The 19,500-nt window shown below is 43.2% G+C and overlaps 1 protein-coding gene across 7 annotated transcripts in view; it reads right to left on the reverse strand.

Moving 5' to 3' along the window:
* The window catches only part of ASXL2 (ASXL transcriptional regulator 2), a 237,837-nt gene that overhangs the window by 84,565 nt on the left and 133,772 nt on the right, over positions 1-19,500 (reverse strand). Inside the window, exon 1 of one of the 7 annotated variants that reach the window (XM_030555059.1) lies at positions 12,847-12,914. The exons of the other annotated variants lie outside the window; for them this stretch is intronic. Coding sequence (XP_030410919.1) covers positions 12,847-12,883 — 37 coding nt within the window. The 5' untranslated portion in view covers positions 12,884-12,914. Of the gene's footprint in view, positions 1-12,846; positions 12,915-19,500 lie in introns of those variants that run through there. 7 annotated transcript variants of the gene reach the window in all.

The raw sequence follows: 19,500 nt of genomic DNA on the forward strand, positions 1-19,500 counted from the left end.
TAACAGCTTGATGTCTTTACATGATTAGCACAGATATAATGTTAGAAAAGAACAAAATCCTGATCTCCCACAGCTAATAACTGAAACAAGAGCCATGTTTCAAGCATTTGGCTGAACAACTTCTGGTTCCAGGGGCAATTTTCTAGGCTTCCATCAACACTGCTCAGTGGAGAGGTCGAAGAGACCTGAGCAGGTCTGGCAGGAGTCAAAATGAGATGGAAAAAGCACACAACTTTCTGCTCCATGAACTAACCATTGAAGCTGTTTACTTTTATTTAGTAAAATACTAAAATTCAATGAGGATTCCAGGTTTTAGGTGAAATTGCTTGAGTTCCCACTGTCCCAAGTGCCTTTCAGGTGGCTAGGTTTGCAACAATTGTTTAACTGCTCACACAGCTGATATCTGCACCCAGTACTTCTATCATGCTTGAGTGATTCTTTCAACATTGAACAAAACAAGCAACAGTTGAGAACATGTGTGGTGGTTAAAAGCAACAAGCTTTAGGCTGCACTTTTAAAAATTCTCCTTCATGCAAGTTATTAGACCAGTAGTGTGCAACATTGCCAGCATGACAGGTAGATATTGCATAATCACAACACAATAGTCTCATGACATGATGTCATGATAATGTCTTGGTTTCAAAAATATTTTGAGACGCTTTGAATGTCCTGCAAACTGTGGGACAGCCTCATCAAAACTAGAACTGTACCAAGACAAATAGAAACAGTGTCATCAAGCATATATATCTTATTAATAATAATTTGGCACTCAGTTATAGGCCCATTTGAGAGTGCTAAATGTGCTTTAAAACAACGAGGCCAACTCAGAACATTCCTGTGAGAAGTGCTTGTCTGTAAATTAATCCAATTTTAAGATGAATAAACTGAGGCATTACAAAACTAAAGCTAAAGTTTTCTAAAACTAATCACTGATTTTTGGTCCACCATCTGAGACACATTTGGGGTGGTCTTCAGAAAAGCTGAAAACCCTCAGCTCCATTGACTTCAAATGGAATTGTGTGAGCTCAGCACCTCTTCACATCATCCCCAAAAAGGTGAGACACCCAAACTCTGCAAACAAATGTGAAAATTTGGGCTTACGAGACTTACTCAAGGTGACAGTGCAAGTCAGTAGCAGAACCAAGGCTAGAACGCAAGAGCATCTGAGTTCTAGTCCCCTGTTCCAACTACTAATGCAATGCTACCCTACTGATTTCACAGAATGGATTGTAAACATCTAAAGAATGGGCCCATATGTAGCCCTAGGACAGCGGTGACACAAGTTATCTTCAGCCACCCAATGGGGAAATGCTGCATCATATCTTGGGACCTGGGAAGATTACTCGTGTCCTTATGTCTTAGCAGCTAATTGACACAGTGCCTGAAATGTGGACTCAAACTCATTGAGCGGGCTGACTTTGCAGCTGCCCTCTATAAATAGTTGCCAAAACAGTGATTTAATCTAAATTCAGTGTAAAGTCAACATGTACATGTCATAACATGGTAATGACCCATCAGACATGTTGTTCTTATGTTCTAAGGACATCACATACCATTTGTGTGGAGATATCAGTGCTACTAAAGCATAATAAAATAGTGTCAGTTTGCTTTCCACTTAAGATAAACATAGTGTAACCAAATAAACAAATGCACCTGATTGTCCAAGACACGGGAGGTCTACACCATAATCAGAAATCTCTCCAGCTTGCACTGGGAAGGTTGGTAAGTATGTGTGTCTCAGAGCTAAACAGATGCTAACCCTAAAAACACAGGTTCTAAGCTTCCTATCCATTAGAGCTTTTTCTCTGACTTTCACACAAACAAGTTCTATTGCATGAGAGCAGAACAGCGCTGTGAAAGTGTGAACTGAATAGAATACTACCTCATCCCATTCCCCTGCCCACAAACGTGGGTTAGTCTACTTGGTCTCCAGCCTCACCGACTAATATGGCCCCCACATCTCCATAATGTATTTTGTGTGGAATCATTTATCTTTTTAATTGAGCACATGGTCATTGCCTTTCTGTGCTGGTGACTGAAGGAAGCAGTCTGATAAGTCAAGGTCAGTTTGAGTTCACTGGTGAGATGCCATCAATGGCTTGTTACTGCATGCCCCGACCTCTTCTCAAATGGAATGCTGCTCAGAGTCAGCTATTGAGCATGTACAATTCACATTTATCTGGTGGCAAAGAGGATCCCATGGTGGGATTCAAGTTTTGCAAGTACTACATGATATTGGGGCAATAAGGGGTCCTTTTATCCCACCTGCCCTGAACACCACACACACTTTTCTTCGAGCCCAGTGCAGCTGACAACATCCTTCCAAATGAGACCTGGATGGGATACCCTTCAAAATCCATCAATATTCATCTTGTATCAGCTGGAGAGGTGATTTCTGAGAGACAAAGATAAACCCCTTCCCCCACATCTCTTTGCTCAAACAGCAGTGCAGCACATGACAACCAGGCTGGGCAGGAAAATAATTTTGTATTACGAGAGATGGAATTGGAGTGTATTAGTGAAAAAGAACAACATACAAGCAACTGATCAGTCCTTCTGGTAAGATAATGCACATGCAATGGGCATGCTTTAAGTCTGCAGTGCCAAGGAACCCTGCAAAATCAGCGGCAAGAAGTTAGAATAAACAGGGGTCACCCAATGAAATTAATAGGCAGCAGGTTTAAAAAAAAAAAGAAATACTTCTTCACAAAACGTATAGTGGAATTCATTGATAGGGCCAAAAGCACAACTGGACATGTTATTAGATATGTTCATGGAGGGTAGATCCATCAATGGCTATTAGCCAAGATATTCAGGGACGCAAAACCCCATGCTCCAGTTGTCCCTATGCCTCTGACTGCCAGAAGCTGGGACTGGACGACAGGATATGGATCACTCAATAACTGCCCTGTCCCTCAAAAACATCTGCCATTGGCCACTGTCAGAAGACAGGATACTGGGCCAGATGGACTGTTGGTCTGACCCAGTATGGCCGTTCTTACGAGAATGATACTATAGAAAGGGTGATACAAAGCTATTCTTGCTGCTCCTCAGATTAGCCTAAACAGCTGCAATCACACACTAGAGGTTTCAATTCCTCTTTGGTTTAAAATGTCAGCTCTTTGGCTTGAGTTTCCTCAGTTTATCATGTCAGCAGTGCAGGTGGATATTCCAGAACAGGAAGGCACAGGGCACAAAGCAGCAAACAGTTTCTCTAAGTACTAAGTGCTGCTTCTAGCCAGCTGCATGCAATTAGCAGAATCCTCTGGGGAGCCTGGGTAGGTAGCCACATCACAACCTCGCTTTTGGTATCTTCTGAAATGATGGTTTCTTTAGGTACATTACCAACAGTGTCTTCCTGGAGATTTAATGGGGTCTGGGGAAAAGATTCTTTTTGAAAAATGTTCACTATGCTGGAGTTTGACAACTCTGAGATCCCTTATGCTGATTCCTGTCAGTTGGTTTAGGGGCATATCCCTTATGGTCTCCTTCCATTTGGAGGAGATGTTTATGAGAGGATGACAAATTGCCTTGGAATCCCTTGCTGACAAAGTTTTAGGGTCACCTAAGATAGCACTTTCAACCAGTAGGACACAGACACATCAGGAGGGATGCTTCAGGTTTTTGTTACTGATACTCTAGAATTCCCCACCATCCTCAGTATTTGGCCTGTACTTGCCTCCCATGCAAATGTGTGAGATATAAGCAGTCATAGATCTTGGCTGCCTGTAAGGAGAGAAAAATGGGGTTTTGAGGTGTCCCAAATACCATGCTTTTTGATATATAAGGGTTTTGATATAGAGCAGTTTTTATTTACTTGTCTTTGTATGCATGGCATTTGAAATTACCAGAATGTCAAAGTTTGCTAGTTCCAGATACTTTAAAGAAAAATACAAAAGAGAGAGAAAAGAAACCAGGTACATCAATATTTGCAAATCACACTTCCCAGAAATGACCTTTTAATCAGCTACTCAGGGATCTGTAACAGATTAATGTGACATTAAACAGACCCCACAGGTGGTTTAAATCATCCTGTCAATATTATGCATATCCAGAAATCCTTTAGCTGCTACACAGCCAGTTAGGTCTCCTGAGCATATTTGACAAAAACTCTTTATGCACTTCCCTGCTGTCCCCGTTGAGTTTTTCCAGTCCAATGGCCACAAGTTCCTTTAAAAACAAAACACCTTCCTAAACAGGGCCAGCTGGCCACACAGTCCTGCGATAGATTCATAGATTCCAAGGCCAGAAGGGAACACTGTGAGAATCTAATCGGACTGCCTATATAACACAGGTCACAAAGCTTTCCCAAAATAATTCCTTTTGAACTACAGCACCTCTTTAATTTTTTTTTTTAAGTATCCAATCTTGATTTAAAAATTGCCAGTGATGGAGAATCCACCACAACCCTTGGTAAATCGTTCCAATGGTTAATTATCCACTGTTCAAAATCTGTGCCTTATTTCTAGTCTGAATTTATCTACTTCCAGACACTGGATCTTGTTACCTTTCTCTGCTAGACTGAAGAGCCCATTATCAAACATTTGTTCCTTACGTAGGTACTTATAAAGTACTCAAGTTACCCCTCAACCATCTCTCTGTTAAACTAAATAGATAGAGCTCCTTGAGTCTCTCATTATAAAACATGTTTTCTAATCCTTTAATAATTCTGACGGCTCTTCTTTGAACTCTGTCCAATTTATCAACATCTTTCTTGAATTGTGCTCACCAGAACTGGAGACAGGATTCCAGCAGCAGTCACATCAGTGCCAAACTGGTCCTGCTTTGAGCAGGGGGTTGGACTAGATACCTCCTGAGGGCCCTTCCAATCCTGATATTCTATGATTCTATGAAATACTGCATCCCAGGATCACATTAGCCCTTTTGGTCTCAGTGGCACACTAGGAGTTCATGTTCAGTTGATAATCCATTACGATCCCCAAATCTTTTTCAGCCACTGCCTCCCAGGATAGAGTCCCCATCTTGTGAGCATAGCCTTTATGTTTTATCCCTAGATGAATAAGTTTACATCTGGCTATATTAAAATGCACATTGTTCTTGCGCCCAGTTAATCAAGCGATCCAAATCACTCTGTATCAGTGACCTGTCCTCTCCATTATTTCCCACTCCTCCAACTTTTGTGTTGTCTGCAGACTTTATCAGTGATGATTTTATGTTTTCTTCCAGGTCACTCGTAACAATTTTCAATAGCACAGGGCCAAGAATAAATCTCTGCGGAATCACACCAGAAACACCACCTCCGATTACACTGACATTTTGAGACTTATCCAGTCTGCCTGTTTGTAATCCATTTCGTGTGTGACATTTTAACAAATACTGCCTGTGGACAGGAAGCCAAGTGGACAGATGATGGCTGTCATGACCCAGGGGCGTTGAACCGAGATCCACAGGGTTTACAGGAGCAGCCACATTTCAACCCTCCACTTCACAGCCTACTGACAGCCACTGACTCAAGACCCAGTTTGAGCCTCCGCCCCAACATCCCACTGGCAGAGTCCCAGAGCAGCCGATTGGCCTGCTGGCCCTACTTAAGCAAGCAACAGGAACAGGAAGCTGTCTGAACAACTGGGATTCACCCTTCCCTAGACTTTGCTGCTGCGACTACTCTCTCCCCCCACCCCTGCTTGACTTATAGGGGTTCTGACCTGACTTGGCTCCCAACCTCTGACTTTTGATCACCAGCTTGTCTTCTGCTTCTGACCTTCTGGTATCCAGACCCAGCCGACTCTTGACTCCTGACTGTGGATTCTGGTTCTGACAACTAGATCTGCCTGCCTATGACCTGGCCTTGACAGCTTGTCTGGACCACAATAACTCTACAGGACTGAGCCCGATGTGAGAAGGATGGACCTGGCTGCACTGCCACCTCCACCGAAAGCACTTGACTTGCCCAACTGGGCCCTCCACCTCTAGGTGGATAATTAAGCCCTGCAGGCCCAAGTTGCGCAGCTGACTGGGGAAAACCAGCAGCTACAAGAGCAAGTGAGGCAGCTGAGTGCCAACACCACGCTACAAGCACCGCCTTCTGCAATAACCGTGAGGTTTGATGGGAACTACCGGTGGTTCCAGGGCTTTGTGAACCAATGCTGGCTTCTGTTCCTGATGTGCCCCAGAATCTATGCCTCTGACCAGTCCAAGGCAGCCTTGTTAATCAGCCTGCATACAGCAGGTGGGTTAGACTGGACTTCCCCCTCCTGGAAGGTCACAGTCCAGTGCTGTCGAGCTGGGATGCCTTTCTCCAGTCTATATCAGCCATCTTCAGTGTCTCTCACTGAGCTTGAAAAGGCGAGATTGCCCTGAGGAGAATCTGACAGGGGCCAGGCACAGATGCCTCATATGCGGCATGCTTCCGGTACCTCACAGCAGATACTGAGTGGAATGAAGCAGTGCAACTGTACCAGTTCTGGGTGGGGCTTGCAGGAAGAGGTCAAAGATGGAGTTGCCCACCCAGAGATGCTAATGGGCCTAACTACGCTTGTGGACCTTGTCATCTGCATAGATCATCAGCTCCAAGAGCGAAGAGAGGAGAAAAGAGGTCCCCTGCATTCCCTCTACCCACGCAGTGTGACCTCACCTTCTGTATTACCTACCAAACCCACCCAAACCAATCTGACTCATCAGCGGCACATCCCTGAAGAAGAAGAACCTGTGTTTCTACTCCAGTAAACCTGTGCCATCTTGACCGGTCCAGTACGAACACTGAGGAGCATGGGGAAACAAGCCAGTTCAAACATGATGGCGGGAACTGGCCTAGTTCTTGAGAGTCCCTGTACCCTAGTCCTCACTGAGACGCAGCTTGAGCCCCATCCAGGGGCTTCCCATTTGCAGGTGTCTATCCAGCTATGCATCCAGGAGATACCTCTCTAACATGCCCTCCATCGATTTGGAAGCAGCGGATTTTATGGATACAGATACAACTCAGGCCCTACAGACTTTCCTGTGACACAAGGCCAAGTCAGACGTGACTGAAACTATTGATGGCTTCCCACTGTCTTCAAGTCTGGTTGTGGAGGAGACTGTCTCCCTGGAGATTGTTATTCAGGGACACAGTGAGAATTCCATTTTGTGTGATCCATCCCCCACATTCCCCTGATCCTTGGCATCTCCTAGCTAATTTTTTAATACCCCCTCATTCAGTGGTGAGAATGGAAAGTCACTTTCCTGTCACAAATCTGTTGACAGCATGGCCAGAAACCAGTGAGTTTTGGACCCACGCCCTAAAAGATCCAAGTAGGTTTAGTCGCCTGCATCGAAACCCCCACCGAGGGAACTATCAAACTCTCCCCCCACCTAAGTACTGCGATTTAAAAAAGAAGAATGCAGAAAGCCTCCTTCTCCCCCTCTTCAGGACTATGACTGCTCCATAGAACTCCAGCCAGGGGTGAAGATACATTTTGGGTGGATCTACACAATGTCAGAGCCTGAACTGGCAGCATTGTGAGAACACTTCCAAGAGAACTTGTTCATCCACAGGTCAACCTCACCATATGGTGCCCCAGTCCTTTTTGTAAAAAAGAAAGATGGCAGCCTCTGTCTCTGCATCGATTACCAAGCCCTAAACCAGGTAACAACCCACTACCCACTACCCCAGTGCCTGAGCTGCGGGGGCTGTCTGCATATTCACAAAACTGGAAGTCCGCGAAGTTTACAATCTCGTCCATATCCAAGAGAGGGATGAGTGGAAGACTGCCTTTCAAACCCACTATGACCACTCTGAATATTTTGTCATACCATTTGGATTCACTAATGCCTCAGGAACATTCCAGCATTTCATTAACGATGTGCTACAAGACCTACTGGACCAGTTTCTACAGATATACTTAAATGATATACTGATCTTCTCAGACAATCTGGACCAACACACCACTCATGTCTTCACAGTTCTGGAGAGACTACAGCAACACTGTCTCTATGCTAAATTCAAAAGCTGTGCTTTCAATCAGACCTCGACTGAGTTCCTGGGTTTCATCCTGTCCCTGGAAGGAATCAATATGGACCTATGCAAGGTCTAGCTTGTCCGTGACTGGGCAGCCTCCCACAAAGTGCACAACCGCCAACATTTTCTAGGCTTTGCAAATTTTTCTCGAAGGTTCATCTCAAATTCTTCAAAACAAACTGAGTCCTCCACTTGCCTGTGTTGGATTCGGCAACAAATCAAACCAGTCACCTTTGAGTTCCAGCTCTCTCAATCCCTTAGAGTCTACCCTATATTCTATGTCTCACTCCTAAAACCCTACACTGAGAATACATATCCCCACAGAGCCCAATCACTGCCCCCACTAGTGCAAGTACAAGGTGAAGAGGAATACATCATCCTCAAAGTCCTCGATTCCAAGATCAAGCAAGGTAAACTGTGGTACCTGATTGACTGGGAAGACTGTGGGCCAGAGGAATGCACTTGGAAGCTAGTGGAGAATGTTCACGCCCCCATGTTGGTTCAGACTTTCCATAGGAGCTGTCCCGAAAAACCTGGAACCATGTAACCCAAAGGGTGCCGTAGGGGCAAGGGTGATGTCATGACCCACACACCTCAAACCTGGTTCCACAGGAGCTGCAATGCTTCAACCCTCCACTCGGCAGCCAAATGGCCCCCTGGTCCTCCTTCTCCCAGCAATAGGAACAGGAAGCTGTCCAAACAACTGGGATCCACCCTCCTCTGTGTATCTTGTTTCTCTGCCTCCTGGTCCCCTGGCTTGACTCCCTGGCATCCTGACCTGGCTTGGCTCCTGACCTTTGACACGTGGTTCTGATCTCTGGTTTGTCTCCTGCCTCTGACGCTCTGGTACCCTGATCCAGCTGACTCTCGACTCCTGACTGTGGACACTGGTTCTGACCACAATCCAGCCTTGACAGTGGCAGCCCTTCTTCCTTGAGGGAAGGGAATCACCCTTTGTTGGGCCTCTTTTACATGGAGACACAATAGTGGGAAGTGGCTCCCATTGTTCTTCTGAGAACAAATTACATTTTGCTGCAAGTGCAACAACACAATTATATGCAGAGATTCAAGGGCCATTGGACAAGGAATTTGGGGCCCATAATTTACAAGTCTTAGATCTGAATTTCCCCTTGTTTTATACAGATAAGAGTATATGCCCTGTTCTTTTTATATTATGGACCTATATTAAAAGCAGTGTTTAACTGCACAGAACTGAGGAAATCTGTTTTAAAACTATGACACACTGATGTCATCAGGAGGAAAACTTACGGACTCACTCTTGACCTAATTTTTAATTATTTTTTTAAACACTAATCCAAATCTTGCCCAGTGTAATGCCCCATTGGTATCTTGACAGACTCAGAGGATTGCACTTAATTTGCAAGCAACAGACTTCTGTGCCACAATTTTTTTAAAAGTGAGGCTCCTAAACCTTTATTTAGCCACCTAAGTATCAAGCTGAATTTTCAAAAGTAAAAATCTTGGCCTAGCAATCTTTCATCTTTAATACAAAGGTGTGGTCCATAGAAATGACAGGCCCCAGTATGCAATGCTTCATACTGATCTAAATAGCATGCTGGGACATGTAGCCTTTACGGGCTGCGGAGGGGAGGGGAGGATTTGAAACCCCTGCTTTAAATTGTTACAGATGTGGGAAAATACAGTCAGTGTCCTATACAAGAAGAATTCACACATTGCCACATAACTCAGAGGGAGAGAAACATAAAGGCCATGTGTAACAGGGTGCTGGCCAGGAGGTCCTGAGCCAGGCCTGTTAGCCCAGCTCCAATTAAGAAGTATTAATTGGGGCTGGCTGGGTTTGCCACGCCTGATTGGTGGAACAGAAGCACCCACGGGCTTTATTAGCCAGGGGGCTATATAAAGCTGGCAGGAAAGAAGTGGGCGGGGAAGCAAGGAAAGGGTGGAGCCACAGGCTGTGCATCCCTGCTGGCTGGAGAAGCCAGCTGACCCCAGGTTGCTGGTTTACAACAGTCTGTAAATAGAAGGTGGTGGGAGCTGACAGAGTTAATAAAAACACACTAGTGATTGCAGTTAAAGGAGGTCTCTGGCTGATCGGTGCACAGGCGAATGAAGGGCCTTGTTACACCATGGCAGCATGATAAGCTGCTATGAACTGTGAAGTTTTAGCCACAGCTATTTTCCCCCCAGCTAGCTACCAAGAGCTGCCGAAGAGATAGAGAATCCATCCTTTTCCTTAGTAGTTTTTTCCAATAGTTAAATCAACCTTCATTGTTAAAAATTTGTGGCTTATTTCTAATCTGAATGTGTCTGGTTTTAACTTCCAGCCACTGGTTCTTCTTATGCCTTTCTCCATTAGATTAAAAAGCTCTAGTGTCAGTTATTTTCTCCCTGTGAAGGTACCATAATGAAATCTCCTCTTGATGTTCTTCTTGATACACTAAACAAATTGAGCAACTTAAGTCTTTCACTGTAAGGCACTTTTTCCAGCCGTCAAATTATTTTTGTGGTTCTTTTCTGCATCTTCTCCAATTTTTCAACATCCTCTTTCAAATGTGGACACCAGAAACTGTTGTATTATTTCAGTCCTGGTCTCACCAGTGCTGTATACAGAAGTAAAACCTCTCACTCCTACCCACTACTTCCTTACTCATCCACGGATTGCATTAGCCCTTTTTGCCACAGCATCACCTTGGCAACTCATGCTCAGCTGCTTGTCTACTGTGACCCCTAAATCCTTTTCAGAATCACTGCTTTTCAGGATAAAGTCCCCCATTCTGTGCGCATTACCTGCATGCTTCGTTCCTACGTGCACAACTTTGAATTTGGCTGTATTTAAGGGCATTTTGTTTGAATGGGCCCAGCTTACCAGGTGATCCAGACCACTCTGTATGACTGCCCTGTCCTGTTACTACTCCACAACTTTCTGTAATCTGCAAATTTTATTAACCATGATTTTATATTTATCCCAAATCATTAATAAAAATACTGAATAGCACTGGATCCCGTACTGATCCCTACAGAAAACCACTAGAAATAGAAAGTCAGATGCCTTACAAAAATCTAAGTATATTATATCTGCAGTTATCTCTATCAACTAAATTTATAATCTCATCAAAGTATGAAATCAGGCTTCCTACGCAGGACCTACTTTCCATAAACCCATGTTGACTGACATTAATTATATTCCTCATCCTTCTTTTTTTTTTTATTGATTGAATCCCATATCAGTTTTTCTATTAATTTGCATGGGATTGATGTCAGGTTAACCATTCTATAATTACATGGGTCACCCCGTTTGCGAATACTGGCACAACACTCTTACTCTTCCAGTCTCCTGGAATCTTCCCAGGATTCAATATTTATTAAAAATTAACATCAGTGAGGCAGAGATCTCCTCAACCACCAGTTTTTGAATCCTGGGTGCAAGTTATCTGGGCTTATCCCTAGTAGTGCTGACATTCTTCTGAGCTGTAAGTGGACTGAGAAGCATTTCATCATCCTCATGTGACAGGAATATCATATCCTGTGTCTTTCAAATACAGAACAGAAATATTTACTGAACATCTCAATCTGCCTTTTCTACATGAACAATTTTACCATCCCCATCTACTAACGGGCCTATACCAATTAGACTTTTGTTCTTAACATACATGAAAAACTCCTACTTGTTCTCCTTGAACTCTTTTTAAACATTCAGTTACTGTTTATATTTTTCCTCCTCATCAATTTCAATCATAATTTCCCTCAGCTTTGGGAAATATGCCAATATATTACTGGTTGTGATTCTCCTCTGTCCCTATGTAACCACCTATTCATCTTTATCTAGCATGGAATATTTTTTGTGTTAGAAAAATATACTTTTTTAGACAAGCCAGTGATGTTTTACCGGTGGCTGTATGTGACCTCCAGTATACATCTCCCAGAGTATGCAATTCTTCTTGCCACACAATATGTGCTTAAAGAATGTAATTTCCCCTCCTTCTTTCTGGCCCCAAGTTCTTTACCAAAATTCAATCAGCTGAACTTACTCTTCAGTTTGCTACAGAAAGCTAGAAGACCATCTGATCGATACAAGGAAATTCTTAAAGAAGTGCCAGCTTAGACAAAATGATAAGGACTCTCCCTGTCTGCACACTGCTGATTAGGCAGGGTCAGCTAAGGACACCAGAAATCTCAGACAAACTACAAAATAAAACCACCTCCCATTGCATCAGCTGTTAAGAGACATTGTGAAATTTGGGTAGTCTCATACTGGAGTCAATTATCCTTTATTTCCTTAACTCAGTTTGCAAAAGTAATTTTTTTAAATACTTTATGGGCTTGACTCTGATCCTATTAACTGAAGTTTTGCTACTGACCTATATGGAAACAGAACTTGGTTCTGTGGGGTTTTTTTTCAGGCAAGTTCAATGCAGCCTGTTTAAAAAAAAAAAAAATTAAGTAAACAAGCCTATGCCAGTAATCCAGTGCTCACAATTGACCCTGGAATGACAAACCAGGATGCGCACACAGCCTAGTAATACTGAGCAATCATACACACTGTTCACAAGTAACCCTACAACAACGAAGACGTATGTGAAATGGTGGATAAGGCATTTGGCACTGAAACATTTCAATTTCAAGCTTCCAGGCTAACGTGAAATAATATGTATAATCCGAAGTGACTTGGCAACAACCTTTTACAAACACTGAGTTGTGTCCAGAAAAGCTGTATTCTTATTGTTAAAACAAAAAAGGAAAAAGTTTTGCAGCTGTTCCATTTCATAGCCAAAGAGAAAGGCATCGAGCTGGTCTTACCTCTTACTACAATAGCAGAAACTACAAGCAAGCCCTCCAAAAACCAACCACCTAGCTCCTTACAAAGGACAGTTTGTTAGCAGCTGCCTAATCAAGTAACTTCATCTTACCTTGGAGAGGAATTTCGTAAGGCTGCTCTCTCAACATTGTTTCTCGTTGTGAAGATTTGCAATCAATGTTCCAGGCTTCCGCTCACCCTCAGCTAAAATGCATGGATTCTAATTGCAATGTACAAGGTTTGTTTTTAAATTTTTTCCCCTATGCTCCTGATTGGCTCAGGGTAATGCCCATGTGGGTCTACAAATGCTGGGTTTCTATCCATTTTAAAATCAAAGTGTCAGTTTTGCTGCTGTCAGAGCGCTTTATTTTTGTACATATAAGGAAGTGGCTGTTGATGTTATCTGAATGTGTTTCCTGTTTTATATGTATATGAGCAAAAATGATGTCACATTAAACTATACTGCAAAGTTCCACAGAGCTCAGCTCAAAGCCTCTAAGCAAGAGGAGGGGGAGAGAACACAGCTCATCTGTTCACCCTCTAACCCAGTCTGCCGTCACTTCACCGAGCCCTGTTAGAGCTCTGTGTTCTCCCCTTGCAGCTCCGTTTTTGCATGCTGCACTAACATTGCTTGCTATTGCAATTCACAGCCTCGTTCAAATTACACAGGACTCAGTTTATAGACTATAAACCTCAAAGGTCTCTTAAATGATAGACAGATGTAAAAATGATCAGTGGTTACCTGGATATTTTACAACTGTAGGTCCCTTCTCAGCTGCAGGCCGCATTTTGACTACATCTGAATTACAACAATTGGAATTTTAAGAGGGACAGTGGACAAGTTACAGGCTCGATGCAGGAAGTCAGACTGTGATCATAATGGTCCATTTTGGCCTTGTAATCTATAGCAGCATGTGAGACTTAATTCATTTGTTTTTAAAGCACCGAGAGACCCTTAGAGAAAAGGTACTTAACGGACCAAATATGAATATTATCTTGTGAGAGAAAAACAACCCATTCTCTCTCTGAAATCTAAAAGGAAAACAGTGCCATACTGTCTTGCTCACACGTAGCCATGTGGCTTCTGGGGTGGCCTACAGATCTGACCATAGACAGATTTTTTCCCTCTTCACTGCAGCCTGAAGCTATATAAAACTCAGGTCCCCCCGATCTCCTCTTGTTTTTTCGATGCCTATCTTTGCACTGAACACCAATACACAAATTTTAACTTTGCTTGAAAATTAGCTAAAGGGGCCAAATTTCAAGCAAGACATACAGCAATTCGCAAACTCTCAGTGAAATAAGATTGTGCTTGTGCTGAAATGCAAAAATGCTTACATGGACGTAAGTGAAAAAGGGCCTTTTGCAAACCCTCTGCACAGGGTTGAATTCAGACTAAATAAATGTGCCCTTCATTGAGATTATTTCTCACATTGCTGTTTCAGTGATAAGCTGTAGGAAGTCAACCACCACACCAGGGGTTTTCCCTATCTAGTTTTCGCTTTGCTAGTGATTTCTTTAGTTTTTGGTTTATAGTCTAAAGAGCACATTTCCTCCCTTTATTGCTTCTCACATTGTTACCATCCACCCCTTATGGTGGCAACAATAAAAGCAGCACCATGTGGATGGAAAGAATAAAAGAATCATCACTGAACTTGGCTTGTCACTCTTGGCCAGAAATGTGTCCCTAGCTATACCAGCTCATTGGGGAATCTCCAGACACTGAAGGGGTCACTCACATATAGATGTCACCTTTAGTTAAAAAAACAAAACAGCCCTGAAAGATTCCCTGCAATACTTCTCACCCTAGAATGCATTCTTTGGAATACAGTCAAATAAGAGCTGTCTTCAGTGTGGGTGCCTGTTCAGATGGGTTACTCTTAAGCATGTCTGCTTACAGTTGCTTACATGTTTTCAGTAGCGGAGGTGCTCCAGGATGCACCTGCAGTCTCTGAGAGGAGAGAACAGTCACCTCTTTTTGTTACACTGACTTTGCATAGAAATCTAAAATCAAAGAGCTAAAGCTATTGTGATCTTGTGAAATAACTGAGCATATTCAGAGTATTTGATCAGATAAACGATGTCAATCTGCTGAGGTTCATGCTGAATAGACAGTGTCATAGCAACTGGGATTTTGTGTTATAAGATTTCACAACAATTCTATGGCTATTCATTACGTCTGATGGGTGCTTTTAGAAATTCATGAGGAAGTTCATGCATGTAAGTTACTGCTGGGCAAGGAAATTATATATAGAAAAGGAAAAGATGTACTGGGCTCACCTTCCACAAAAGACAAGTTTTGGTGGTATTTCCCAAGCTAGAGACAGGATAAGACTAAGGAACTAGTACTAGGGAACGGAGGTATGCCATTCTGTCTCGTGTTGCTAGCAAGGGTAAATAGTCCAGGTTAGTGTGCACTGATGCAGAAGAACAGTTTAGTATCTCCTAAGGTTGCCACAGAAAACTAAGGAATTCAAAGTATGGTGGTTAAAGGTGTCATTTTTAAACAGTCGCCTAGCTGTTTTCCTCCTCAAGGAATGTGTTTGATATTTGATGGAGCTATGAGCTATCCAGTGAACACAACAGAGGTTTAAGAGCCAGGACACCTGGCTTCTCTCCCCAGCATGGTCTCTGGGTTGCTGAGAGACACTGGGTATGTCATTTAAATTTTTCTGCAGTGCCTTATTTTCATTCCTGGCAAAATTAAGATACTTTCCTCATTGAGCATTTGGGAGGCTAAATTAACATTATTAAAGGGCTCAAAAATCTTTGGATGAAAAGTCTCCAATTCCTAGTGTAAGCAGGGTCTGAATGAGCTCTCCCCTGACATCTAGTGACGAGCTGGGGAAGAGGACTTCAGGAGCCAACCTTGTCTGCATACACACACCCACTCTACCTAGGTGCAGAGCATGATGGGGCTGCTTTGCCCAAATGATCACTTTTGGTGGGTGTTGGATTACAAGTCACTTTGTTATTGAGTGCAGGGATAATAAAGGGTTGTTATCCCTGTTGTGTGAATCAGGGCAGCAGAACTGCTCTTGCTAAGCAGGGGGTAGGGGTGCCAAAGCCTAGTCAAGATAAGAGAGGGTGGGGACAGATGCTTATACCTGGTCATGTGGACTCTCCATAAGGATCCTAGACAGCATTTGACCTTTCCCTCTCTACTGTGTAATAACAGAGCTGATGAAGTTTCAACTGAGACTCTTTTGTTGCAGACCAATAGAGCTGAAATCACCAATAACCAGGTCTAAGCATTAGAGCGGCTTTGGGACAATGTCTCCGATGAAAGAAACTGTCCAGCCTGCACTAGCCGTGAGGCTCCCCAACTAACAGCTGAAATCACTGAGAGCCGTGTTAAGTGGTGGGGCCTCAAGACATCTCAGAGGGTGCGGAGCGCTGAGCGGTTGGCAGAGCAGCTGATGCCGGAGTGAGTGCCTGGACAGCGGAGTGAGCAAGGTGCTTTCCTCTTACCGTAGGCTGGGAGGTGAACTTGCACATGAACTCTAGGTCTGCAACTGTGAGTAGGGTGCACTGGAGGAAGAAGGGAGAGGCATATTAAAGGAACTGTTGGGTGTTAGATTTAAGAGCCTGAGGCAAAAGACACTGCCCAACGCACTCTGGGATGGGTGTTTTACTCATGGTTTGATGTTTATGAATCCTGCTTGTGAAGTTTTCCGAAGTTAATGCCAAGATACGTTCCTCCTTTTTATTAAAAGTTTCTTTTCTACACTTAGACTCTGTCCTTGCAAGAGGGGATGTATTGCCTCTTAGAGGCACCCAGAAGCTGGTGTGTAATTTTCCCAGGTTACTGGGTAATGACTCAAACTGGTTCTGTGTTGTATTTTTGAGAAAACCCCTACATATTAAAGCCAGCCCTTGTCGTGGATGACTCCACCTGGCAGAGGGACTACACTAGTATTTGGGAGTGATCACCTTCTCTAGTCTATCCTCCTTTTTATCAGAGAAGCATCAATTTATTTAGTTTGAAACCATTCTTGTCTCATTTGTTAAACACGGGCAATGTGCTCTGCACAGTGTAGACAGATGCTGTCCCAAAGAGTTTGCAATCTAAGAAAGCCCACAGGGAGAAGGTTTTTCTGTCATTTTAATAGTTAGCTCACTTCTTGCCTGCATCCTTAAGGACAGACAAGGGGGCAGAGAGCGGCAGCACTGGAAACTGGGATGACAAAGAGCATTTCATATGCAACTGGAGCTGGGGGTAAAGGAACAGAGGTGGGAATGGAAAAACGAGACAAATGTGGTCTTGAAATTGGTATCATTGGCAGAACTACATAACAAAAAGACAAGAGTGGAGATGCAGACCAAGTTCAAGTTGTGCAAAGCCTTGAAAGCAAGGGCAAAGTTTAAAACCAAGTGCAATAAAAAACAGGGACCCATGTGATCACATCAATGGCCAAGCTGATATGAGTGTCAAGTTTAGCCTTGAAGCAAAACTTCCCTTGTTCTATCTTATCTTTCCTATTGCACTCTCCATTGGTCTCATGCCACTAACAGATGAAAATAAAAAGGACATTTAATATCCAGGAAACTGGTGTGAAAAATATAATCCAGGCTGAAAGTGCAAGCAGCATTTTTTCCCCTGATCAGACAGACCTTACTTCCTATTGAGTACTGTAATGTCAGCAGTCTGAAACTGGGAGCGCTGAAGTGAATGAATCTATCACCCGCAATACCTCTTGCCAATAGAATTATGGCATCTTTAAATCAGAAAATGTGGCAATCACAGTGCCAATGCCCTGTAGAGGTGGCATGAGAGAAACTCACTACATATTACTACAGCAACATAGAAAAGCACATTTTACTTTTAGCTTTATGTTTGTTTGCTCTGCTTAAAAATAACTAGAAAGACATTAAACTCTAATAAATTTCTTCAGTGTTTTAGCTACAGATTAGCTCTGGAATTAACGACTCCTATACGCTCTGGCTTACATACTCTACTATTTAGTACAAAATTGTAAGTTGAAATAGAGCAGATCTTTAGGAAGAAACATCCAATTTTGATCAGTGCTCAAGATGGTCAAACGAGGTTTCCAGATTTCAGAGTTTTGATACAGCATTCCAGCTCTGCCTGGTAACTATGTGAGGCACACTGGCAGGAGTCCTCTAGATTGAGGTGGCCAAAGTGTACGGATCACAGAGCACTACCATGTAGATTATAGGCCCCTTCATCTTTCCAAATGAGTTAGTCTACAGTGATGAAAGGTCTCAGCATACAGGTCTGTCGCATCTTACGTGCATTTAACATGCACTATTTCAGCTTTACATGGTCGGCAAAAACAAAACAAGAGAAAAATAATGTTAACACTGTACCTGTAGTGCAGGCGATTCCACTTGCCATTACACTCAATGTAATTTTGACTAGATGCGATTTTCGCTTTACATGCTGACTGCGGAACGTAACCCCAGCATAAGATGCGACAGACCTGTACATTATTCCAGCTTAGTCTGAACAACTACCTTTAGGTACAGCTCTGTATTTATAGACTCCAAGGCCAGAAGGGAGCATTGTGATCATCTAGTCTGATGTCCTGTATAACAAGGCCAGAGAATTTACCCCAAATAATTTTTAGAGCAGATCTTTTAGAAAAGCATCCAATCTTGATTTAGAAATGGTCAGTGATGAGGAATCCACCACAATCTTTGGTAAATTGTTCCAATGGTTAATCACCCTTACTGTCAAAAATTCAACTTCCAGCCATTGGCTAGTGTTAGACCTTCCTCTGCTAGACTGAAGAGCCAATCATCAAATATTTGTTCCCCATGCACATACTTTTTAATTGTGATCAAGTCACCCCTTTACTATCTCTTTGATAATGTAAACAAACAGAGTGCCTTGAGATTTTCTAAATCTTTAATCAGGCTCACAGGTCTTCTCTGACCCCTCTCTAATTTATCAACATCCTTCTGGAATTGCGGCCACCAGAACTGGACACAGTATTCCAGCAGCAGTCACACCAGTACTAAATATAGAGGTGAAATAATCTATTTACTCCTACTCAGGATTCCCGTTTATGCATCCCAGGATCACATTAGCTTTTTTGGCCACAGAGCCGACGCAGTGGGTATTCACCCACGAAAGCTCATGCTCCAATACGTCTGTTAGTCTATAGGTGCCACAGGACTTCTGTGCTGCTTTTATGATGGATAGAGTTGTTTGGTTTGAACCAACAACCATGATTTGAGGACTTCAATGGCTCAGATACAGGTTTGATACAGGAGTGAGTGGGTGAGATTCTGTGGCCTGCATTGTGCAAGAGGTCAGACTAGATGATCATAATGGTCCCTTCTGACCTTAAAGTCTATGAGTCTACGTACAAGGAGAGAGGCGACACCTTGCTACATAGAGGGGTTGCACTTCAATATGTTAGGAGTGATGTGTAACTTGTTTGTACCTGTGTATAAGAATACACCCCAAGGCGGTGTCTTTGTCTGGCCTAGGAAGCAGTGGAGAGTCCCACCACTGACTGTGCCGGTCCATTGACAGGGGGCACATATTTGTAGTATATCATGTAGAGTCTGCTGGAAACTATTACTGTGTTTCATTTGACAATAAACCCGGCTGGGTGCCTTCGTACCTTATTGGAGTCTGTGGTCATTGGGGGCTCGCTCAAGATCTGCTATGTCAGCGATCTGCAGAGCCAGGGCATCACACAGAGGGAACACACGTACACAGCTGACGGTTATCAACTGAACAGAGCAGAGCACCATACTGGTGGCATCTGACAACAATGACAGTTCTCAGTTT

Source organism: Gopherus evgoodei, chromosome 3 (assembly GCF_007399415.2).
Source record: "Gopherus evgoodei ecotype Sinaloan lineage chromosome 3, rGopEvg1_v1.p, whole genome shotgun sequence".
Lineage (NCBI taxonomy): Eukaryota > Metazoa > Chordata > Testudines > Testudinidae > Gopherus > Gopherus evgoodei.